The 25625-nt window shown below is 40.1% G+C and overlaps 3 protein-coding genes across 4 annotated transcripts; 1 reads left to right on the top strand and 2 right to left on the bottom strand.

Moving 5' to 3' along the window:
- Nucleotides 1-8286: 8286 nt before the first annotated feature.
- On the bottom strand, nucleotides 8287-14788 carry LOC113122325 (acidic amino acid decarboxylase GADL1). Of its 2 annotated transcripts, XM_026293591.1 has the most exons (15): nucleotides 14722-14788; nucleotides 13188-13363; nucleotides 12983-13109; nucleotides 12502-12592; nucleotides 12267-12376; nucleotides 12041-12156; nucleotides 10777-10856; nucleotides 10541-10595; nucleotides 10312-10428; nucleotides 10152-10216; nucleotides 9946-10027; nucleotides 9493-9692; nucleotides 9247-9298; nucleotides 9052-9141; nucleotides 8287-8707 (listed from the first exon to the last, which is right to left on the bottom strand). In XM_026293591.1, the coding sequence occupies exons 1-15, from the start codon at nucleotides 14750-14752 to the stop codon at nucleotides 8534-8536; spliced, it is 1566 nt and encodes a 521-aa protein (XP_026149376.1). In that variant the 5' UTR covers nucleotides 14753-14788; the 3' UTR covers nucleotides 8287-8533. The 2 variants fall into 2 exon arrangements, with proteins under 2 accessions (XP_026149376.1, XP_026149378.1); XM_026293593.1 differs by lacking the exons at nucleotides 13188-13363; nucleotides 14722-14788 and having other exon boundaries at nucleotides 12483-12592.
- A 3020-nt stretch (nucleotides 14789-17808) lies between these two features.
- LOC113122691 (predicted GPI-anchored protein 58) lies at nucleotides 17809-18435 on the bottom strand. Its single transcript, XM_026294185.1, has one exon. It carries the CDS (start codon nucleotides 18433-18435, stop codon nucleotides 17809-17811), a length of 627 nt encoding a protein of 208 aa, XP_026149970.1.
- Nucleotides 18436-22236: 3801 nt separating this feature from the next.
- On the top strand, nucleotides 22237-24261 carry LOC113122692 (potassium voltage-gated channel subfamily G member 4-like). The gene is made up of 2 exons (XM_026294186.1): nucleotides 22237-22968; nucleotides 23395-24261. Exons 1-2 carry the CDS (start codon nucleotides 22237-22239, stop codon nucleotides 24259-24261), a joined length of 1599 nt encoding a protein of 532 aa, XP_026149971.1.
- The last annotated feature ends 1364 nt before the right edge of the window (nucleotides 24262-25625 follow it).

The raw sequence follows: 25625 nt of genomic DNA on the forward strand, positions 1-25625 counted from the left end.
TTACTAATGCTAAACAAAACAATGATAGACTAAATCGGTTAATGGTTAGTTTTTGTTTTGCACTTCCATTAAGTAGGGGGATTCACAAAAGAAGGGTCAAGATCTAAAAAAAAAACTGCATCCCACATTACCCATAATGTAATTATCTTTTGTCAGAAAAACTCCCTCCATTGCCAAAGAAAATATTACACAACTATTTTCACAGAATGAGCAGTATTCATATGAGAAATAAAACTTCAAACTTCAGGCATAAACAAACTTCAGGCATAAAAATCAATTGACTGCCCCTATATATATATATATATATATATATAAACTTCTGTAAATCTGTTGATAGGACACCTCAAATTGCATGTGTATAACTTCATAGAACATGTCCCAACAAAGAGTGGTACCTCACAGTTGATTTTGTTATTGCTCAAAAGTATCTAATCGTTAAATACAACTGTATACTGCGCTTAAACAGTGTGTCTTAATGGAGGAATGAGTGAACAGATCTACTACTACTACAGATTTCAATACTTAATTTGCCTACCAGGAAACAGCTTCATTGGCCAGTAAAATAAAGCTAGATCCCAACAGCTGTTGAAAGAAATGTAACAGCAGTAGATACAATATATCCTCAAACACCAGCAGACAGATACAGAGATACAGAATCTCTGTTAAGACCCATCCTTGCAAAAAGAAAAGAGGAGAGCAATGGATGAAAGAGCTCCAGCGTTTGATAACTCATCAAGTATCTAGTGAAGCAAACAATAAATGTTTAGAGATAAATAATTGTAGAGTGTAATAAGGTTCATATCTGTGTTTTGCAGAAGCAGCCTGCCTGAGAAGGATCAGGTGAGAGTGAAGAAATATTTGCTACCCTAGGAGGGACTGCAATGTTCATGTTGAGCCATTATACTGTGGTTTTACTGAAAAGGATTTCATACATCTTTGTATTATTATTATTTTTATTTACTTTTGCTATATTTCTGTTGTGACTTGCTCATCCTTTGATAACTTTTAACAACTAACTAACTAACACAATTTCAAGATCTTTCATAAGAACAGGGAAAAAAATGTTTTTCTCATGAACAGATCATTTTTCAGTTTCTTTGTCCTACTTCTGCTTTAGGTTTGCCTAATCTCACGGCTTCCGTTGACATGGTTGATTGTGATATTCAAATTGAAAAAACAAAGATTCAGTTGATGAGTCACTTGTTATATATTGGTTTTGGTTCAGCATTTAGGATCAAATCTACTGTGATGACAGTTGCTGGGTTGCTTGGCAACTCTCCATCAAATTGGATCATAACATACTCACATTATCACAGTAAAGCAAATCAGCCAAATTTTTGAGCATTAACTCCTAGTAAATAGTATTTAATGAGATGTTGTTATATGTTGTTCTTTTAAAATGTATGGTTGTTTTACATCCAGTGATGTTTGAGATTGTAAAGAAGCACTCACATTTTCAGGGACTTTATAAAACTGAAGCCCTTATTTTTCCTTGAGATGCTTTTTAGTTTCTAGGTTGCCACTTGGCAGCCTGTGAAAGAGACATGATACCCTGTAATAACAATTTTTTACAAAAAAAAATAAGACCAGTCTAATCTTGCAGTGGGTCTTAAAACCAAAGTCTAGATACGTGTTCATGCTTAGGTTCAGGTGTCGGGGATATCTGAACTATTTTCACCTCCAACCTTAAATTTATCACATGCTAGGAAAGCTTTTTATGGTACTTGATGCATGACTGTGTCTGTGGTTTGTGTGTGTGGGCTGCCTGTAGTGTTTTGCTGTCGCAAAACTCACCTCTCCAGATGATATGCAAGTCTGAATAATAAAAGTTAACCATATACTTTTGCAGGAATCAACACAATTCATTTAATAAACTAAAGGGAAATAAGATGAATTGTGCAGTGGCAGTAGATATAAAATCTTCACATGTATCTACACTAAAAGCAAGCTCCAAAAACAAATAAACAACCAGATAAGTTATAACTCAAAGGCTCCTATGCTCCCCAAACCTGTTTTGCCTAATGTGGTACATGTGAAAATAATTTTGGTTTTAGGATCGGTTTCATTTTTCACTTCAGAAAATTCCTACATTACATGTCAGTATCAGAGTAGCTAATGAAGTGGTGCAGCGTGACCTTTGTACATAACATACTGAATTCATTCATTTGTCACTTCCCTGCACTGTTGCACTCAAGTGCTGCAGAATCAGCAAGGACCTTACTATCAAAAGACAGGAAGCAGTTTGTGGTGAGCTATGTTCCTGTCACTAGTTAATAGTGGCAAACCATAAATGTGTGCTGTTAAGTGAAGGTGTGATACAGGTTTTGTGTTTCAGTGTTTCTTTTTTCTTTTTCTAGAGAACCAGCAGTTTTGCAAATTTCAGCTTGGGCAGGTTGCTCTATATATGTTCACTGATTTTGCAGCAGACAATCAGAGGTGTTTTTTATGTTAATAAGTACCAAAAATATTATGCATGTGGAAAAAATACAAAATTTATGAAATAAAATATATTTGACAACATGTATTTTTTTGTTTTGACATGTATTCATATACTGTAATGGACTGGTGACCTGTCCAGGGTGTACCCCTGCCTTTCACCCAAAGAGAGCTGGGATAGGCTCCAGCAGATCCCTGTGACCCTGGTGAGGAATAAGCGGGTATAAATAATGAATGAATGAATGTATTCATATCATTTCTAACACTGCCACATGTATGTGATGAAATGAAAATGACGTACTTTACAAGTTTTATAAAGTATACTTTTGTGGGGCCCAAATATGTATTTACACATATTCTTTACTGCAATACCATTCTCAGCCTCCTGATGGTAACTAAATCTGCTCTGTCTTTGTTGTTTGTTTATTCTCAAAGCAGGATTGTTCTTGGAAACCTCCCTGGTTTTCGTTATGGCTGTATTGTAGTGTGCAGGAAATTTCGTAAACTTGTTAAAACAGTGTCAAAGGTGAAACTGCTTGTGTATTAGATGAATCTGTACACACATAATAGTTGTGCTCTATAGTTTTTCTTAGTAAACAGTTACTCTTCCACCAACAAACAGAGACGTTATGGCCAGGGCTGCTTATATTCTCATTGTTTTGAGAGAATCATTTAGTGTTGATTTAGTGGCTCAAAGGTTTAATGTGTAATATTTAGGGCAATCTAGAAGAAATGGAATATAGAATTCATAAATATGTTGTCTGAGTGCTGAGTATGTTATCGCTGCCTTTAAATTCAATTCAATTCAATTCAATTCCGCCTTAGTAGGAAAAACCGTCTCTGCCCTTGTTTATATTATGCACTTGTGTTCAGTGACCAGTTCAACTTATTGTCCTGGAGTACACCTAGATATCTGTAGGCTGGCACCACTTCACTGTCTGCACCACAGATGTTGGGAATAGGGAGGGGTTTTGACCTTTCAAAAGTCCACTACCATCGCCTCAGTTTTAGATGTGTTCAATAGGAGGCAGTTTATGTGAGTCCAGTCACTGAAGGATTTTATCAGGCCTCTGTACTCCTCTTCCTGTCCAGTCATGATACATGCAACAATCACAGTATCGTCAGAATACGTCTGAAAGTGACAACGCTCAGAATTGTATGTGAAGTCTGCTGTGTACAGTGTGTACAAGAATGGAGCCAAAACAGTTCCCTGTGGAGCCCCTGTGCTGATCACAACTCTACCAGAGATACAGTTCCACAACCTGACGAACTGTGAACAAGAAAAATGAAGTAATAACATATGTATTCCTCTCAGTAATTAATTGCTTACACTGTGTTCACCACCTTATCACCAAGATGAATCATGTAAATTAAAGCTACACTGCATAGAGTGGAGAAAGAAAAAATACATCTTTACTTCTTTCCTCTGCTCCCGTTACGGGTTGCCACAGCAGATCAATTGATCTACATGATTGATTTGGCACAAGTTTTATGCCAGATGCCCTTCCTGATGCAGATGCCCTGTCATTGTCTCGGGCTTGAGACAGCCACTAAGACCGCACTACTTGTGAAACCTCAGTAGCGGAGTCTAGCGATCCCTGGTCTCCTATTGAGATACCAACCAGGTCCAGCACTGCTTAGCTTCTGAGATCAGAACAGCGTGGCCACCTGAAGAAGTTCTGTTCAATGTACTTTAGTCCCTACATATTTGGGATTTTAATCGGATATTCTGAGCAAGTGGCTCAAGTGGCTCAAATATTAGCGCAGACAGTGGGCAACCCTGTCTTCAATTGAACCATTCTATAAGAGTGAGGATATTACTCCATTTTTTTGTACAGAAGGCTGTCAGGGCCTGGTGCTTTCCTACTTTTGACTTATATAAAGGCTTTTTGAATATCTATGGACTGGATATAAGAGTTAAGAGTACTGAAGGCTTCTTCTGTTATTCTGGGCAGGTTGCACTCATCTAGAAACAAATAAATAACTAAAGGATCAATACTACATTTCGACATGTGCAAGTCAGAGTGAAACTGTAATGATCTGTTGTTGATTTCTTTTGAGCCCTGTGATGGACTGGTGACCTGTCGAGGGTGTACCCCTGCCTTACACTCAAAGAATGCTGGGGTAGACTCCAGGAGATCCCCGTGACCCTAGTTGGGAATTAGCCAGTATATATAATGGATGGATTGATGGATGATATCTTTTGGTTTAATCAACACATTTCACTTGTCGCTTCTAATTTTGTGTATTGTCGGATCTGCTTCCATTTTCTTAAGTTGGCATGCTAATAGTTTGTGTGGTATAACTCCACAGGGGATATCCCTGTAAGTATGCTGTCTATGTAAAGTTACTGACACCTGCTGGAGATTCATTAGTACTACTGACAGTAACAGTAGTACTATATATAAAGTATGTATTTTTTTCAGGGACAATACACCAAACATTACCACATACATATGTGTCTATAGATGACGTTACAGTCACTACTCATGTCAGACCAACAACTGCTTTCACTCATATAGAAGAAAAAAAATCTTTCTTTCTCTTCATGACTTCTACAACTATACTATTGTAGCCTATGCTCTCTGTAAGGCTTCCTGGACTTTTTTTAAAAAAAAACATGAGAGACAAAAACTAATGTTGTGGACATGTACCAATTCTATTAATATTTATTGGTGTGCCAATTAATAGTCATTTTGAGAGTGTAGGCACATTGTTTTTGTAGGTGTGCACTTATCTCTTTCCTAACGTTTCTGGGCATGGCATATATCATAAATAAAGGTGACACTTTCCCACAGTGTTAAATGCATTTGCCAAAGCATCTGTATTTAACGCCCTAGGATGAGAACATGCTGGGACATTCACTGAAAGTAAACTATGGTGCAACATGAAATGCTCCTCAGGAGGATTAGTGGTATACAAGTACAGACATCTTACTTTAAATGCACAGTGACCAGCTGGAACAAAGCTAGCATTGTCAAAGCAATGGCATCAATCATAGAGAGTCTTTTGAAAGGCAAGCTTCTAGTGTACATTTACATTACATTAAAATGTATTTTGATTTCTTTATGCTCAAATGCCAACAACATGAGCAAATGCATCGTATCACAGCAATTCTTTATAATACTGTAGGAATTTTAGTGAAGGTGAACTAAAACACAAAACAAGCATGCTATACAAATTCTATTGTTTTCAGCAGTAACTTTGCTGATAATTTCTCATCAATTTTTTAATATAATCATATTTATTTCATTGTATATGAATCATGAATCATGTAACATGTATATATATATATATATATATATATATATATATATATATATATATATATATATAATATATAACGTTCCCAACGTTCACCATCCAACCTGACAGAACTGGAGAGGATCTGCAAGGAAGAATGGCAGAGGATCCCCAAATCCAGGTGTGAGACACTTGTTGCATCATTCCCAAGAAGACTCGTGGCTGTACTAGCTCAAAAGGGTGCTTCTACTCAATACTGAGCACAGGGTGTGAATACTTATGACCATGTGATATTTCAGTTTTTCTTTTTTAATAAATTTGCAAAAATTTCTACATTTCAGTTTTTTTCTGTCAAGATGGGGTGCTGAGTGTACATTAATGAGAAATAAAATGAACTTTTATGATTTTGGCAAATGGCTGCAATGACACAAAGAGTGAAAAATTTAAAGGGGTCTGAATACTTTCCGTACCCACTGTAAATGATTTAGTAACTTAATTTAGTAACCCATTGCCCTTATTATGGAAGGTGCAGTGAAGCCACTGATATCAGAGAAATAGTAAAAAGTATAATCATTTACTCTTCTATAGTGCATGGATGCAGTAGAACAGAAAATTGTACTACAGGTTACCTCCATAGTTAAATGTGTGTCTGTTCTAACCAGGTTTGATGGTGTTCTTCTTAGCAGCTGAAGGGATTACTGCTCCTTTATCTGAGAGACAGAAAGGACCCAGAGACCAAGATCCTGAAGTGCTGCAGAGATCAGCCTTCAGAGTAAAGCCCAGGAAGTCTTCAAACTGCAATGAATTAAGAGAAGACTTAGTTTAGAGGCAAACTATAAAAGTGTTGTAAAAGTTAATACAGAAGTGTCAGTATAACAACACAATTTGGTCAGCTATGTGCTCTAGTGTACTGACAGCAGAATGAAGGGATTTTTTTTCTATACGTCACAGATGGATGAGCCAGTGGGCCGAGAGAAAACCCAGGCAGGGGCGAGGAGAAAGAGAGTGAACTCCAGACAGAAAGACCTTGCTGTGATGTGGGCTGTGCTGCCATATAACTAAGCAAGAGTCTGTCCACAATTTCCTTCCAAACCTGTGAATTTTACAGTTTCATATTATACAGATGTCATTTTTTCACTATTAATGCATTTATATAATCATCTAAGATTATTAGCATAACAGGTTACTTATCTAGATAGCAGTGACTTGCTAAGATGAGGCAGCTGAGACACTGGGCTGTTATTTTGGTGGTCGAGTAGTATGCTGCTGTGTAGACAAGGAGTTGCCCTGTAGACTTTCCCACACTCTCAAACACAAATTGATTTTGACACCATGTTCTTTTAATTGGTGAAACAGGGCCAGATGCCAAGGATCTGCTGTGTGCTGTGGTGAGGACAGGATTCAAGGACAGTGTAAATGTGCACTTGGTTAGAGATTGGTGTAACACAGTAACAGTAGGACTACATGGTATGCCAGGTGGACTCAAATGATAAATGCTACCCAAGTCAGTGGGGCCAGCCCAAGTGCTTATCATAATTGTTTACAGTGTATAGATTAGGCAGGGTTAGCTTGCCAAGTATTTACTCTTTGCTTGGGAGAGAGTCTGAGTTAGTTCAAAGGTATTATACCACAGGGCTACAGATGGTGCCACCTGGGGCACAGCAGATTTATGGCCTGATAGCAGGGGCTGCAGGGCCCAGTGGTAGCTCAAACCATTATTTAACATTAATACTGGGCTTCCATGAATACTCACCCAGCTTTTGACACATTCAACTATATAGTGGTAACTATATACTGTATGTAGAAGATTCTCATCCAGGTGAAGTCCAGTTTCCATGACGCTTCCAGATCCTTCCAGATAGCTCTGAGCCACTCTCAAATAAAACAACAAAATATATTGACTCTGGTCTCAGTTCATTTTATTCAAACTGCAAAGAGAAACAATACTTGCCAGTATGCAACTGAAGTAATCTGTGACTATTTATTTTGTTTGAAAGAATGAACAAAGCTCACACAATTGATCTGACAGTTACAAAAGATCATTTACTGTGGTGGTTTATTTTACCAGAGCACAGCAGGTCAAGAAAATGAAATTTGGTTCAATATTAGGAAATCAAAAGTCACAGCATTCCTTTGTATTCTGTGTATTTGTCACAGTGACCCAAAATGATTGCAGTGTAAGAACATACTGTCAGCCGGCACCAGAGTTTTTGGGAAACTAAAGTGGCTAATACAATGCAGGCCCTCAGGAATCCAGATTTGCAGAAAAATTTGTCACATAGAACATTTTGAATATTAGTTACCCAGCAGCTGTATACAAACACAATACTTCATTAAGAAAACTAGGAGATATACTCAAGAGTTCCACGTACTGAAAAATATCTGTACATAGTGCAGATCAAGATTTAAAGGAAATCTCACATACAATTTGGATTTCGAACAGCTATTGCCCTGCAATGATCTGGCAACCAGTCCAGGGTGTATCCCTTTTTGCCTGAGATTTGCCTGGGATAGGTTCCAGCAGATTCCCATGACCCTAAATAAGAATAGGAATAAGCGGGTCCTGAGATATGAAGCACATGAAAAGAAGAGCCACAATTTGAAAACTTTGATTTTTCTCTGAAAACTGCTATTTTATTTAAGTTTTATTTGTCTTTGGACAAGGCACATTTGTATTGATCATCATCATTTTACAGATCATCATATCACTTTTGAAACTGTTTGTGATGCACATTGTAAACCACCAAGGAATTCTTCCTTCAAAATCTTCTCCTAGTGAAAATGCCTTAAAATCTCCATCCATGACAGAAGGCAAAAGACTGGACACAGGCTCTTCACAAACACTAATCATTCATCACAAGTCCTTTCCCAGATGTTGTATCTCATCCAAGGCAAAGTCCAAGTCCTCCCTGCTGACCTGGGGACTGATCACCACCATTCTGAAAAAGTTGGGCTTGTCACGATGGGTCTGGTAGCCCACCATCATGCTGCCCTTCTTCATCATCCGCTCTTTTACCACTGGGGCCACCTAAAGAGAGAAGGCACAATAATCTTTAATAACACTGATGGGTGCAATTGTAAAAGTCATGCTAAATGCTGTATTATAATTCAGCTGTGAACTTGCCAGAGGTGCTAGATCCAAACACTTTGCCAGAGTTGGTGTGTATTCTTTATTTATGTCTGGCATTCAGCACATTGGTTTAATAGCCTTACTGATAAAGCTTATTCTAATTATTCTTTAAGGTCATTTTCACTTCACTGATTTACTGTGCATTGCAATAGGATCCTAGCACCAATAGAACTGAGAATAGTACAATTTGGTCATTGTTTCTGGTCAAAATGATAAAATATCACTATTAAGTAATAGCTTACAGTGTGGAGTTTTTCCCAGAGCTCAGGGCCAGCTGGAAGATTCCTCAGGCTTGGTGGAATGTACCAGAAGCAAACATTTGCAAATTCAGGCTGTAAACAGAAAAGGAGAGCAGTGAAAATTGCCCACAAACTAGAAATCCACAGTGAAATTTGGTGGCATTATCTGAAATTTACAGATTAATTTTTGCAACTTACTTCCATCAAGAGCTGAAACCCTTCTCTTTTGTTGATCTCTTGGGCAAGATACCTACAAAAAGCACATTTGGCTTTATATCCTTTGATGTGTCTTTCTGCATGTAACTATTAGCCCTATTGTACTGCCGTATTTTCCTTGAAAAAAAAGCAGATTGCTTTAACAAAGGACCTTGTACCCTATAAGTAAAAAGAAGTGAACAAAGGATAACCTTTTCATCCTGCATGTGTGAGTTTCCTCAAACTAACCTGGCCAGGGCGAGGGCTCTGTCCACCCTTTGTTCCATCTCTGTTGTTCCTAAAGCTTTCCACATGAGCCAGAACTTGAAGGCATCAGGTTTCCTGCTGCACTGGACAGACTTATCCCCTGTGTCATAGCTGACGTCGTAGAACTTATCCTGCTGGAACAGGTAGGAGGCCTGAGCAGAGTGGCAGTGCTGCAGGAGACTCTGAAGAAGCAGTGACAAAGATATTTAATACAGTCTATATTCAGTTAACTGTTGAAATGATCTTTTAACAGTGACACCACAAAGGCAGAATTATGAAGGACATCTGTCCACCATGTAGCTGAAGAGCTAACACTCATTCTTATTTTTTGTTACATTTTAATGCTACACAGCTTTCATGCACACATATAGTAGGTAACAGTTGTTATTTCTGTAGAACAGACGTATCATCAGTTGATAAGTGAGCTTGACTTACTGTCTTGTCTCTGACCAGGAAAGCAGAGCACTGCAGTGATGCCATCATCATCTTATGAGGGTTCCAGGCCATGGAGTTGACCCTGAGCAGACACAAGAGAGAGTGTAACAATCACTGTGTAGTCACTGGGACTTTATGAACTGAGGATAAAAGGCTTTATCGCAGACACTGCTGTGTATGGAGTGTTGACTAATAGGAACGTTTACCTGTGGATGCCATTTAACAAGTGCTTATGTTTATTGGACATCAGAGCTGCTCCACCCCAACATGCCTGTGGAAAGAAGAGGAAAAGGCACATTTATACTGAGAGTAAAATACAACGATTGGCTAGTAAATCAGCAATTTTGAAATAATGAATGAGCTCACATCCACATGAAGCCACAGGTCATATTTTTCACAGATGTCTGCAATTTCGTCAATGGGATCAAAAGCTCCTAGCACAGTAGTCCCTGCTGTGGCGTTTACCATGAAGGGAACAGCACCCTGCACACGCATGCACACGCACACACACATATTAACACAGCAAATGATGCTGCAATATTTCACTGCAAAAATCATGCAACAATATCACAGACAGGTACCACGGCTTCCTCACCTCACTTTTTGCTCTCTTTATTTGATCTTCCAGAGCTGAGGGAATCATCTTCCCTCTGACAAACACAAAATTCATCAAAAGTCAAAGTTGATCAAAATGTGATGTTTACAACAAATAAGGGTAAAGAGTCTTTATAATACCAACTATTAAAGTGGCACTAGTCAGGCCTGTGTGTTCACAGAAGAGGAAGCAGCATATCAGGTAGAATTACACAGTATGTGTGAGTAGCAGTTTACCTTTTATCAGATGGCACCACGTACACATTCTTCGTTCCTATGCCAAGTAAAGCTGCTGCTTTGGAAATGGAGTAATGACACTGAAAGAGATTAAACACTAGTCTGTCAATTGTGCAAAACATTGGTTATGTATCGTAACCCAAGATTCTGTGAATTGGGCGCAGCCCTCTGGGCTATTGTTATGGGTCATATCCCCTGTTTGCGCCTGCGAACTGAAGAGAAATTCATTTACTCCCACCAGGGTGGGGCCCCGTTGACCGGACCGAGTGTCCACACGTCTGCAGCTCCCATATATAAGGCGGTGGTTTGGGCGAGCTCTTCCCTAAGAATGAACCGGTCTTTTCTTCAGCCGGCTCAAGGGACTAGTGGGGCCCAAAGCCCAGAGGGCTGCGCACCAATGAGACAGAACATTGGTTATGTATCATAACCCAAGATTGTCAGAATTGTCAGAATCTTGGGTTCAAAGTGATAGCCAGAAATGCTCTACACCTCACTGGGCCCTGCCACCCAGGAGAAGAGTCCGAAAACCAAAGGAAGTGCGTGTAACCACCTGATCCGAAGTGCAAATGTCTTCCACTGACAGGAGAGCCATGGAGGATGTAACTCCTCTAGTGTAGTGTGCACGGTTGTTTGCACTAGTTTTTATTTGATATAGGTAAACCAACTAAAAACAAGTTACTACCCTTATTAGTCCCACAATGGGGAAATTGCAATTACCACCCAAAGTGCACACACACAGCAGTGGGCAGCCATTGCTGTGGCATCTGGGGAGCAGTTGGGAGTTCAGTGCTTTGCTCAAGGATCTCATCTCTGTTGTGGTATTGAAGGTAGAAAGAGCACTGGCTATTCACTCTGCCCCACCAACAATTTCTGTCAGTCCTGAGACTCAAACCAGCAACTTTCAGGTTACAAGTCCAACTCGCTATCCATTAGGCCATGACTGCCAAAGAGGCTATCTTTACCACGTCAGTGTCAAATAACACATAATTTCTCAGATTCTATGTCTATGTGTTTTTGGATGCAGTATGTTGTTTCAAGGGAAATATGAAAGTGAAAATATAAGTTTCAGGTCATATTGGCAATGTGCTGATGAAAAGATACCAATCAATGGCATGAAAAACATTTTTTAATATAGGTTATAAGATAAAACATGGCAGATGACAGAAAACAGATTAAAAATATTCACAATAGCCAAAAACTAAAGACTTCAAGGGGTCAAAATGCTGCTCATCTGTTAAGCTTGATAAGTTCCTGTAAAATGTACCTCCTGAGATGTTAGTATGACCATTCGTGGAGCAGCAAAGAGGCCATTCATTTTAATGTCTCGGCAGTAACGGTACCTGGCTAAGTTCACAGCATACATGTTGGACATTGAGCCACCTGAAAGAGATGCAACACATAATATTGTTGAGATTTCTTCATGCTAGAGGTCTAATTCACTAGGACGTATTAGGAAAGAGAAATAATAAAACTAGGCAACTTTTTGCTACCTGGGTTAAAGATTCCATCTCCTCCTTCCTTCCAGCCGACCATCTCTATCATCTTCCTCAGCACGGCCTCTTCCATCAGGGTAAAAACTGGAGCAACCTCATATGTGTACCTGATGGGAACCGCATATATGCAATGTCTTGACATGACTTCAAACTGTTGAGCAAGTAAAAGGCAGCAACTACACTCAAATATTTCCATGTATGACTCAGTCTTACAATGAGTTTTGCGACTCACAGACTGGTTTTGGTTGCTTCAATAATGAAGCTTGCCACCATGGAGTAAGGCTCCATCCCTGCATACAGCTGGTTGAAGAAATGAGGATGGCCTGATTGAAGGTGAATATAGACAACAGATGCCTTGTCAGAATAGTATGTCAGCAGTTTTAAAATGATAGTTACTCATTTTGCTTCATCAGTGCAAAACAAATTAACATCAGTGATCTGGCCAATTACAAAATAATTGGTAAGATTGCACGATGGCCACTCGTTTCTAAACAGTACACAATCCACTATCTAGAGCCAGTGTTTAGTTTGTCCCTTCTGGGCTACTGTAGAAACATGGCAGTGGAACATTGCTGCCTCTATGACAAGAGACCCGTTCCCTGTGTAGATTTAAAAGTTATACTACAGAACCCTGAAAAAAATTACAATTATCTCAGTCTATCTAATTAAATAAATGTTATAATATACATTTCCATTAAAGTTTGAAGATTTACCAGTCTTGATGCTATATCTGATGGCTTCACTGCAGCGCTGCAGGATCTTGGCCTCTGGCTCTCCCTCGTCTCTCAGCTCAAGGTCCAACAACTCCTTCAGTTGCTCAGGGGAACGCCACTCACAAACCTGATTAGACCAATCATCTCACTTATTTACAGAAATCATTGCCAGAAATTTCTGAATAGTATAAGATCACACTTCTACCTTTTCTTTAACATCAGTGGACTTTCTTACTGCCTCGTCCATAATTATTTCCATGGCCTGGTGTACAAACTCCTCAGCTGCATGTACATCCACAGTGGGGCCATTTAGAACAAAATTATTTATCACTGGAAGCCTAGAATCTGCCACATTGCTCTGGCTTTCATAGAACTTCACCCCTGCAAACAAACAAACAAAAAATTCGAATTCATTTCTGTCATAAGTACAATTATATATCTCTCATACCATAAAAAATAAAACAAAATGAAGTAATGGCCAGAGTGCTGTCTGTTTGTTTCCAGAGGTCTTCTTTGGCAAGAGTGCCAAAGTTGAGAGTTTATCTGGTTACTCATTAACTAGTCCTCCTGTTTTTTTTTTTTAAATTTTCAGTGACAACCATTTTAAATAAATTTGTTTTTCCCAGTTAATTCAGGAATAAAATGGAGACCCTGTATATCCAATATCAGCATTGCTGTTATGACTACGGAATTTATGAATTTCATCAACATATATAATTAATCAGAAAATCACAATCAGCATTATAAACTGTAAATTATTTATTCATATATAATTTTAAATTTCCCTAAGAGTATTATTTTGACATATCTTACATGAGTGGAAAACTTGATTTAGCTATAATAATAGATCGATTCTGTTTGCATCATTATGTTTCCAAGACTTTTATGGGTCTATGAACTGGCTGATACCTCTCAACCAATTTTGGCAGGTTTGCTTAACTTTGTGCATCTTGTGCATACTCATTAATATCTAGTAATGTAGTGAACATGGTTTGTGCTGTTACAACTGGTCTAACCAGTAGGCTACCATATCAGCTGCACAGACTACTTTGTTGTGGTTTTCCTTGTTAAAGCCACATCATAGAGACTCATAGAGTAAGTCTGCTCTAATGCATTCCTCCAAGTTGTACACTTTTCCTTAGGTGAAATATAGTTTCAGTAAAATTCCAGTAAAATTGTATTAATAGTCTACCTCACAGAATTTGGGTTAGGAAACATTTTTTTCATGAACATGTAACCTAGGCTTAGACTTTTGTACACGTGGACGCTTTTTTGACTATTATGGTACGACCCATGTCGGTTGGGGGAGTCGGGGGAGACTGCGCAGAGGTGAGGGGGTGCGATCCGGACCCTCCTTGGCAATCGATGCTCAGACAACAAATCCACCTTGAGAACCAATCCCACAGACTGCTGCCTGTGCGCTGCTCTCGCTCCTCAAGGCTCAGTGACAGCCAGCGCAAAAAAAAAAAAAAAAAAAAGGTATGATCCACTTCAGGTGGGATAGCTTATTAGAAACATCATCGGCTCATGAATGGGACAATCTGTTTCAGTTTAAGGTTGAAGTTACAAGCACTGAAGAACTGATAAATGCTTGAACCCTTCAACTCCCCTGTCCCACTAGGAAAGGCAGAAAACCCCCAAAAGTTTCAAAGAATGACAATCAGCTGAGATATGTAGATAAAAATAATTCAGGTTCAGTGCCTAAATGTGTGCAAGGTCTCACCACCACTCACACTTACCCTCCAAATGTGTCTCCATAGATAAGTCCATGTCTTAGTTGGATGCTGCTGTGTGGAGTCTCTTTGGTTTTCTGCAGCCCCTCACTAAGACGTCTGTATTTATCCGCACTGGGATGGACTCTCCTGATGTCATGGAATTTCCCACTGCAACATGCAGCTGCAGCACAATGCACTAGATAATAATTTGTTTGTTCTCTATGATTGCAGCTTTAAGAAGATCCTCTACTGGATTTATTCTGCTATGCATGTACGTTTTGAAAAGCAGCTCTGCATACAACTCTATTCATTTGAAATGTCCTATTTTTTATTTATTATTTTACTTAAGAGAATTAGGACTGACCTGTGAGAAATATAAAATCTTTCAATCAGACGTGACAATACAGTAGTTGCTCAACAACATCCATTAGTTACAGTGTCTGAGATAAGGATGTTTAGAGGCCACTGAGTCTCACTTTCTCTAACCAGGTAATGATTCAGGATCGGGTCACTGTTTCAGTGTACAGTGTTTTTAAAACTTTTGGGTCTTCAACTGTCCTGAACCTCATCAGGAAAGAATTACAAACTAATTAAACAAGATAAATAAATAAATATACATAAATATTAAATAATATTAATATAAATAAATATTTAAATATAGAATTTTTTTAGAAAGACATGCATCTTTGGTTTTGCATGGTGCACTTTTTTTTAGCGGTAGTGGTAACATTCAATTGCAGGGTTACACAGTAGTTACTAATTATGCTACTGTCCTTTTATTTTTACTACACCCTCTACTGCATGAACTTTAACCTGTCTTATATTCATTTAAATGATTATCTCTCTAAATGTTTTGCTTTTTTTGGCATAATTTATTTTTTGTAAAATATAAAGTTATAGTTGTGGTTGCAGGACAGCGATGGACACCCAGTGCAGGCGAGAGATTAAATACACATGACAATAATGTGCAAAGGGGACCACTCCACTGAACATTGTCCTCTGTCCCCCGGAGTGGAAAATTACTAGATCTGGCCTTACTGTGGAAAGTTACAGACACTCCACATTGCAGTCACACAGGTCAGTCCGCTGATAATGTGAAAAAGCATGTCCAAATATTGCAGAGGCTCAGCCCTGCTGGGGAAATTAGAGACAGATGTGTGATGAGATGTGTGAGCTGCAGTGATGATGATTCAGTGATGCTCACGGTGGATGGTAAAGCAGTGGTTATGGCTGGTAAAGCACAGCGTGCTAGGTTAAACAAGCTGTCCTGTTGCAAAGGCCCTGTCGGACATTACTGGGAATCCACATTTAAAGGGAAATGTGAGCAGTGCTCACTGACTCTGACATCTGTTTAGTGTCTCTGTGGTCGGAGCAGCTTCTCTCTGTGAGCAGCTCTTCCTGAGCATAAAGGATAGTGGCCGGACAAACATTATTCTGTCAGCAGAAAGAAATCAACAATGGATTTATTGGTAAAACTTATTGATTTCCTCTGCCCATGACAGAAGGTGAGGGAAAGTGAAACAAGAGGGCTCACAGTGACACAAGGGTCAGTATTTACAGATAACGTTTCAAAGTTTGCAACGCATGAAAAGCAGAGATTGATTTAAATACATTATGTTTCACTATGTGTGGCTGAAGAAATATTGAAGCATAAAAACATGGTTACAAGGTGGGGGTCAGTTAGTTTGTGATATGTTTAAACAAAGTTTTTTTAATAGAGGTCTATGAATACAAGGCTGCTCTACAAAACAAGTTGTATGAAGTCTAAAGCCATGCTATTTGCTCAGTTCTAATGTCAGCATGCCAACATGCTCACATTGACTACATGTAGATATTCAGTGACGATTCTAATGCTGATATTTGTCTTACATTAGCATATAAGCACACTAATACTGAATAATTGCACTACACTAAAAACAATGTATAGCTGAAGCAAATAGAAATGCCAGTAGTTTTGCAGGTTTTTGGACTGGACATTTAATCCATGCCAGAATGATGGTGTTAGATGAAAAGTGAAGGAGATCAACAAAGCCATTAAGACATCCTCCGGGCACAGCGGTGAACTGAGGCTGCTGGAAGCACAGGGGTGAAAATGTATAAATATAAATAAAATATAAATGGTGCCTATAATATACACTGGGATCCATCAGGGCAAAATACTGCATATTTGGCAAAAAGGCTGCATTGTCAGTTAGGATGTACATTTTATCGAGTGATCTAACAAACCCCCGGAATTATTTACTTTTTTAAAAGATAATTTTGCAAAACATCTCTGTCATAAAACTATCATGACAAAAGACCGATAAGTGACTCAAATGCAAGGATCAGGCATAACACAGTGGAAGAGTCCAACATTTTTTAACTTACAAAATGGCAGGAGGTCATACACAAGCATCTAATCAGCAGTACAGACAAGTATCCACAAGCAAATACTCGAAGAGTCCAAAGGTCCAGCGAGGGATTAGGCAAAGATAGGTGTCAAAAACTAGTAGGCTCATGCACAAGAGAGAACACTATTTTACAGAAGGGCTGATGCTCAACCACAAACTGGAAAAGAGAAAGGATGTATGCTACATCTACACACAGTAATCAGTTATCACTTAATGCAACATAGATGTCTCATGTTCTTCATTGAAGCGGCACTTCAGATTTCTATTCCTTTACTGCTGATTCCAGGTCCATACATATACAAAAAAATGAAATTAGCTCCTCGCCAACATCTTTTATAAAGTGCACTTCAAATTTTATGTTAGATGACTGGAAGTTTGCTTTTGAATTCTTTTTTTAAAACTTACTTAGCAGTCTTTGTATATTTAAGTGCTTCACGCTATTTTCCATTCAAGCATTCGCACATACAATCATTCACACACTGATGGTGGTGCTGGCATGCAAGGTGCTGACCTGGCTATCAGGAGCAACTTAGTCTAGATTACCCTTGGTTCAGTGTCTTGCCCAAAGACACTTCGACATGTGAAATTGTGAGAATGGGAATCAAACTGCCAACCTTCTGGTTAGAATACAAACACTTTATCTCTTGAGCCACTTGCAGGCCACCAAATTCTGTACTTCAGTAAAGGACAGTGAAGAGGCCATAGAAGTGTATAAAACCTTTCAGCAGGCAAAGGTCCGAGGCGCTTTGGAAGGACGGCCCCTGGGGCAAATATAAGTCTGGAGCTGTTTAGGGAGTGGACCTCCCGAGAGGCCTGGAGCCCGGCTCCGCTCTGGAGAGTGACCCCTCGAGGAGGCAGGGGACTGAGGTGAAGGCCTGGCCACGAATGCAGGCGAAAGTCTAGCTGTGGACTCCGGCTGGGCAACACCGAGGGACTCCGGCTGGGCACTAATTTCTGGCCGGAGAGCGCTGGCCTCTGGCTGAAGAAGGCTGAGCCGAGACTGGATGGCGTTGCTAGACTCCAGTGGACTAGCTGGTGACTCAGGTGAGAGACCAGCCGGAGACTGAGGTGAAAGGCTGGCCGGGGACATGGGTGAAGGACTGGCTGGGCGCTTAGGTGAATGGCTAGTCAGAGAGTGAGCTGAGGAACTGGCGGGATAACCAGGTGAAAGGCTGGCCGAAGGCTGAGGTGAGGAACTGGCTGGAGACTCAGGTGAAGGTCTGGCCGGAAACTCAGGAGAAGGGCTCGCCGTGGACTGAGGTGAAGGACTCACCAGAGGATCAGATGAGGACCAGGCCAGAGACTCAGGAGAAGGGTTGGCCAGAGACTGAGGTGAAAAGCTAGCCATAGGATCCTACGAGGGCCTAGCCTGACTGGAACAGGGGCTGGGGCTGGGCGAGGCACAATGCTCTAGCCCCATCGACGGGAATCCCAGGTCCCTAAGTGTTGTCAGCATGGCATGTAGGGAACAAAAAAGAGCAGCACAAATAGGAATCATGACAAAAACAGAAAAGAGTGTAATCTAAGGTGAAGTAAAAATAGGTTTAAAATTTGCACAACAGCAAATATATAGGATACAGTAATAACCAGTAGATCAAGATCAGATGAGGTAAAAGTGAGAGTGGTGATACTGATGGTGCCTACAAGAAATGAACAGGAAATACTAATGTTCAGGGCACTGGTACAACACCTAAGTCAAACATTGCTACAGTTTTGAATGTCTTAAAATAGTTGATCACCAATGTCCTGACACTCCAGCAAAGTGGAGGATTGTGATTCCAAAGCAAAGACAGCCATATGACACTCAGATAATAAATCACCCATGCATCTGGCCTGATGTTCAGGTTAGCAATGCCAACTGTCTCAAACCAATTAAAACACATCCTGGTTTGCAAGAAACCCTGATCAGTGGATTAAATGACTACAGACCTGTTACCCTGACATCTGTGGTTATGAAGACCTTTGGGAGACTTTCTGCAACACCTTGACTCCCCATGGAGTCACTTATGCACGGGTCCTGTCTGTGGACTTCAGCAACACCATTGTCACACCCATTGTCACACCCAAGGTGCTACAGTTTCTTTCCCCATGCCATCACTCTGACTGGAGTTCCAGGTTTTTCTGGATGCTTAGAGCACACAAGCATGATTTGGCATGAAATTCAGTCAGCAAATAGAGAACAAAGAGACACGCAAATGGTTTTTTTAGATCAAGCAAATGCTTTTGGCTCTGTGCCACATAGGAGTCACAGATGTGTATTTTGTTTTTCTTTATTCATAGAATGGTTTTATGTGTAATTTGATTAATTGGGTGTATTTTATTTATTTGTCTGACACTGTGATTTTTTTATACATTGCATGTTTTTGGTTGGAGTCATTTTGGTTAAGTTGTAACTAATCTGACCTCCCTTTCTAAGTACTGATTGTTTTCACTTGTGACTGAATGATGATGATGATGATAAGGTGGTTTGACAACAGGAAAAGAGGACAGAGACTCGAGGTTCCGGGGGGAAGTGGGGGTGTGGGAGGAAGTGGAAGCAGGGCCACTCTATGAGAAGTTTGACTGGAGGAGCGTCGGTGTGGTAGCAGTAGACTGAACTGGTGGGAAGTGGATCACAGAGCGCTGGAGCGAGGTTGGAAGGGTTATGAAGTGCGATGAGAGGAGCCTGACTGCCCATACAGGCACCATGCCAAGTGAAGACAGCAGGGCAGAGATGGAACTCTGCCTCGATGGGAAGAGGAGTGGGTCATGGGGAATGAAGATTATGCCTCGGGGAGGATAGCCCTGTGACTCAGCTTTCCACTGCCTAGTGCCACACAACACTGTTTGATCCCCCTGGACATTTATCATGTCTTATCTATGGTTTTATTATGAGAAGGTGTATTACTGCCCATCAAATGAGCTGGTTCAGCCTCCTCCTGTTTTAACCCTTTGTAAATGCCAGGGTGAATAAATTATAAAGTTTGCCAATAATGTTTCTTTCCTTGGTGTTAAGTTGTTCCCTCCCTGGATCTTAGGGTGTGTGAGGTGGGGGGCCACATGACAAGGCAATCTAGACAGATAGCTTCACCCTTTTAGGTTGCATATCAATTCCAGTATTATCATCAGTGAAATACTTCATATGTTATGATTACTTCATTTGTGGGGTGGGAGCTGGTATTTATTGGATCAGAAGTGTGTTTTGGGTGATGGAGCTTGACAGCCAATAGAGTGGAATCAACTCTATGGAAGGTTGTGCCATATGTTCAGGTATTCACAAGGTGCAGGACACCGACGCACACAGAGTGCACAGCCCAGATCACAGATAACACATGATTTATTAAGAAACAGGAGGACTAAGTAAACATTCGGTGAGGACACAATACAAGAGGCAACTATACATAAACACACACTAAGCAGACACAAGAGCCTAATACCAATCCAGAGATCGAAGCAGTAGATAACCGACAAAAGTCTAAAATGATAATCCAGCACACCAAGACAGCAACATGGGAAATGACAAGAACACAATGACAATGAACTAATAACTAAAGGGTAAGAGATTAGGGTTCAAATAAAGTGTGTACAAGGAATAACAAGACACAGGGGGAAAAGGGCAGACACAGTAAAACTAAAAAAAGCAAGGCACACATTAGGGAGCAGAAAATAAGAAATAAGAGTCCCCAAACAGGAAATGGGTGCAGGTTGTGACATGTAATGCACTGGGGGTTGTTCAGTGTTCTGTTGTCAGACAACATGCAGCTTTAGGTTTCTGCCTATATGTTGGGATGAGGGGCATCAAACACCAAAGTCATAAGAAAATTACTGGTGACATTACTCATTACTAAATATGGATAAGTTTTCAATTTTCTATGCATAAAACATAGAACCCAGCTTAAAATATATATTCACTTTTGACTTATGTTTCCCTACCGGTGGTGTAATTTTTGTGTTATGTGCTATGCTACATTTGTGTATCTCTGACTCTTTATCCTCTTGAGATTAATCTCATTAATCCTCTCTCTGTAAAAGAATCAGCCTTTTGACATTGCCTGTCAGGATTTTGATGCATTAAAGCAAAAGGCCTAGATTGTGACAATGTTAATGGATGGTGTTTTAGACCAAAGTGGACACAAAGTGTCCTGATTATGTCCAGACTGACTGCAGGGTCATCCATTAGTGATCCGAACACTACAGTTATGAGAAGATGGAAAGAAGGAGTAAATACGTAGATCCTTTTTGTGGATTATCTGGGAGGGTTGTGTTCCCTTGGACTCTGAGCTCCTCTTTCACTTCAGGTTCAGAATTTTGCAGGTATAATAAAGCTACACTGCTGACATTGGAAATCCAATTTTCTGAAAATGTATTCTTCATTAAGTTAAGGACTCACAGACAGCAGCAGGATTTGGAATTGTCATTTTGGATGGATTTTTATACCACATCAATACCAATTTAAGGTGAGTTACACCACTTACAGTATTAGTGAAAATGGCTTCAAGACTAAATTATTAATTTTACATTTGAACAACTGTTAACTGTGACAACTTAGAAATGCAAAAAATTGAGACTTGCTGCAGTCCAAAATATTGTTAAAGGCATTCCCTTTGTGGATTTTCAAATTGTGAAAATGTGTTAACAAACCTAAAGCAAACTTGCTATTTTTAAGATTTTGATTTTAGCAGACAAAGAGCAACATTAACATTCATTTAAAGTTGTGTTTCTGGCCAGCTTGTGAATATTCATTATCTTATAGCTTTGTTTTGGTCTCCAGCAACAGTGCTAAATGTTCCAGTGTTCATTTGTGTCAGACTTTGTTTGCTGGTTGGGGGTACAGACCATTTGCTGAAATCACCTACCAGCTGCTGCTGGAAATGAGACTGTTGGGATCCAAATTTACAGGCTGGAAAAATCAGATTAATTAGCTGAAAAATTGCAGAGCCAGGTGACAATTCCCTATGGATTAGTCATTACATTTAATCTCATTCACATTATTTGGTCTGTTTTTAAAATTGTGTAATGCAAAAATATAAAACAGAAGCAAAAACGTCACCCAGAGATATGCAGGAGTTTTCAACATATTCCCTAATTTCAGATTTTCCTTATAAATCTCCAACAGGACACACTGCTGTAACTACAGTGCAGGTCTTCTGTCTGATATCTATTCACCATCATGGCCATTATTGGTGCCGGATTTGATGACGTGTCCTTCAGCACTGATGACAGTTATGACCATGTCTTCACAGACACAGAGAAAGCCACAGTAAAAGGCTTGTACTTCCAGTGTGGTCAGCAGCTTCGTGGTCCAGAAGCCTTGTCTCGGTACCTTGGTGTTTCCCAGCACATCCTCATAAATGTGGGGGGTATCCGCTATGCTTTCCCCTGGAGCACCCTAAAGGATTTCCCCCAGAGCCGTTTGGGTCGCCTGTGCTCCTGCACCACCCCTATGGAGGTATCTGAGTTTTGCGATGACTTTGATGAGATGCAACATGAATTCTTCTTTGACCGTGACCCTTTAGCCTTTCAAGTCATCTTCTGCTTCTTGGCAAAAGGGAAACTGCGCCTGTCGCAAGAGGTCTGCAATGTTGCCCTACACACCGAGCTGGTGTATTGGGGCATCGATATAGGACAGATGGAGCCCTGCTGCCATCACCGTATGATGTCCTCTGTGGAAGCGGTGGCTGAGCACCAGCGCAAAGAGGATGAGTGGCGGGAGAAGAGGAGGGTGTTGAAGGCATCCATGAGGGAGGGCAGTCTGTTCCACAGGCTGGGAGAAGCAGTGGAGAACCCTCATTCAGGTTTAGCGGGGAAAGTCTTTGCCTTCCTGTCTGTCATCATGGTAGTGACCACTGTGGTCAGTCTGTGCATCAGCACCATGTCAGGCTACCAGCAGGAAGAAGCCACGGTATGTGCAAAACAAACACATTTGTTAAGACTAATCTTGAAAAAACATCAGAGCACACAAAATGAAGACATTTTTGTTTATTTTGAATTTGAAGTGGGATTACTTGAGACTTTTATCAGCAATGTGTACAAGCTATTTTTTTTTTTTTGGAAGAGTTGACTGATTCAGTATTTCTCCTCTGGAACCATACAACTGTTTTCACAGATTGCATAATATTGCTTCTAAAAAGTAAAGTGACCAGTAGGGTGGTTAGTAACTCAGGACTAACTCAACTCTAATCCACATTATCTGGGTGTGTCCAACTTTGAGAAATATAATTCAGTTTGATTTGATTAGACTAAAGTGTTTACAAGCATTTTAAAAATTTGGCCTCAGTTGAACTAACTCAATTAACTAGTACCAGTTTGCATGTTGTTGTTTCCACAGGGTCACTGCTCCCAGAAATGCCGCAACTTGTTTTTGGTGGAGTCGGTTTGTGTGGCCTGGTTCTCCTTAGAATTCCTGGTACGATTTTTCCATGCTCAAAGCAAGCTGGAGTTTGCCCGTAGCCCACTCAACATCATCGATGCAGCTGCCGTCTTGCCCTACTATGTTTCTCTGTTTCTGGAGCTCAAGGATGAGTCTGTGCAGGATATTGTGGCTGGAACAGGAAGAAGCAGCCTGGATAAACTGGGTCTAATCCTGCGTGTGACCAGAGCCCTGCGAATCCTGTATGTGATGAGGCTGGCCCGTCACTCTCTGGGCCTGCAGACTCTGGGGCTCACCATTCAGCGGAGTATGAAGGACTTCGGCCTGCTGTTGCTCTTTGTGTGTGTATCTGTGACTCTCTTCTCCCCACTGGTCCATCTTGCAGAGAGCGAGCTGGCTCTTAATGCTGCCAGGTCCCCCCAGCACAGCTTCAGCAGCATCCCAGCGTCTTACTGGTGGTCCATCATTTCGGTGACAACGGTGGGATATGGTGACATGGTGCCGTGCAGCATACCCGGCCAACTGGTGGCGCTGATCACCATCTTGGCAGGGGTCCTCATTTTGTCTTTTCCTTCCACATCTATCTTTCACACATTCTACATCACCTACACCGAGCTAAAGGAGGAGCACAAGAGGCTGTGGAAGGAGGAGAGGGGTGCTGAGCTCGCCACTGAGGCTGACGAAAGCATGAAAGAAAGAGACACCTGGCCTGAAATGGACTTTTTACCTGGCCTGGATGATCCTTACTTCCTTTTTATTAAATGCAATTCAAGGCTGGCTCAGAGCAAGAGTCACAAACCTCTTCTTTCTCCTGGAACCTGTTAAGTACACAGAAATAGATAATACAATGATAATACAATGAAAGAAAAAGTATCCAAACCCTGTTGAATTCACTGGTTTTCGGCCTTAATAAAATGTGATATGATCTTCATCTTAGTCGCAACAATGTACTTAGGCTGATAACACACAAACATTTTTAAATTTCTACTGAGGTTATTGAACACACCCATTATACATTAACAGTGCTGGAGGAAAGAGTGAGTGAACCCACATATGAAAGCTAATCGGAGTCCAGATAATGAAATGAGAAAGGTTCACAGAATTATTTGTTGATTCTATGGAAAGCACAAACATTAACTTTATATATCATCTAAAGGAAATCAAAAAGTATAAAGATGTTGTAGAATCAAACAAAATGTTAACGTAAAGATTATGGTTTATGTTAATTTCAGTGCATCCAAAACCAGACCTTATAGTGTGGAAACAGTGTTTATATGTAACATCTGTATCTAATCAACAAATTTTATGAAACACCTTTATCCTTTGATTAGGATTTGATAAAACACTGTAATTTTTGTATTAATTTATTATTGTATTGGTTGCCCACCACACGGTCAAATTCAAGCTGAGAATAAACTTTGCTGATCTGGACTTGAACCAGCTTTTATATTTACTTGAACCAGCTATTGTATTTAGAGCTATGCAATACACTTAACTTATAATGAGTTTGGATAAATTTATTTCACTACCTCACTGCTCACTATTCCTTTGTTTTACAGAATATACAGGCAGACCCGTTGCACCATAGCTATTACTGCTAATTATTATATAATTACTGCTAATTATTATATATTATATTTATTATTAAACTTCCAAGACAGGTTCACAGAATTATTTGTTGATTGTGTTGAAAAGACAACTTTCTACACCCATCAGCCATAACATTATGACCACCTGCCTTACACTGTTTATACAGCGCAGTAGTAGGTTGGCACTTGTGTCACTCTGCAGCTCACTGTGCATATTCTGTGAATCTGTTTGCTTTCATAGTTCTACTGTCAGGATGAGCAACACCATTCAATGAAAAACACATCAAAAGGAGAGAAAACCATGATCATGGCTACAGGTCAGAGATCATTGTCACCACGACACCACGTTCAAACCCTGCAACAAAGATTCAAACACAATGGGATGTTTTGAAAATTATAAATGAAATTTGAAAGTTTAACAACTTTTGGTCAGAACTAACCACTACAGAACGGGAACACCCAACAAGATCTGTTTGGACGTGGAGATTTGGAGGTGTGCTTTAGAGCTTCTTTGATTAATAAAAGAAACTCAAACATTTGAAGTTTGCTGTTCACATGTGAACCATGCCTTGAACAAAGAGATCTGTGAAGACACAATCA

This window comes from Mastacembelus armatus, chromosome 16 (assembly GCF_900324485.2).
Source record: "Mastacembelus armatus chromosome 16, fMasArm1.2, whole genome shotgun sequence".
Classification (NCBI taxonomy): Eukaryota; Metazoa; Chordata; class Actinopteri; order Synbranchiformes; family Mastacembelidae; genus Mastacembelus; species Mastacembelus armatus.

What these genes read in the sequence shown, in the direction of transcription:
- LOC113122692 (XM_026294186.1), top strand. Translation starts at nt 22,237, where the DNA reads ATGGCCATTATTGGTGCCGGATTTGATGACGTGTCCTTCAGCACTGAT. An exon ending in ACCAGCAGGAAGAAGCCACG is followed by an intron (nt 22,969 to 23,394) that starts GTATGTGCAAAA and finishes TTGTTTCCACAG; the next exon opens with GGTCACTGCTCCCAGAAATG.
- LOC113122325 (XM_026293591.1), bottom strand. Translation starts at nt 14,752, where the DNA reads ATGGACTTATCTATGGAGACACATTTGGAGG. An exon ending in GTGGTGCCATCTGATAAAAG is followed by an intron (nt 10,596 to 10,776) that starts GTAAACTGCTAC and finishes TGTGTTTGTCAG; the next exon opens with AGGGAAGATGATTCCCTCAG. An exon ending in TCTGGGAAAAACTCCACACT is followed by an intron (nt 8,708 to 9,051) that starts GTAAGCTATTAC and finishes TTCTCTCTTTAG; the next exon opens with GTGGCCCCAGTGGTAAAAGA.
- LOC113122691 (XM_026294185.1), bottom strand. Translation starts at nt 18,435, where the DNA reads ATGGCTAGCTTTTCACCTCAGTCTCTGGCCAACCCTTCTCCTGAGTCT.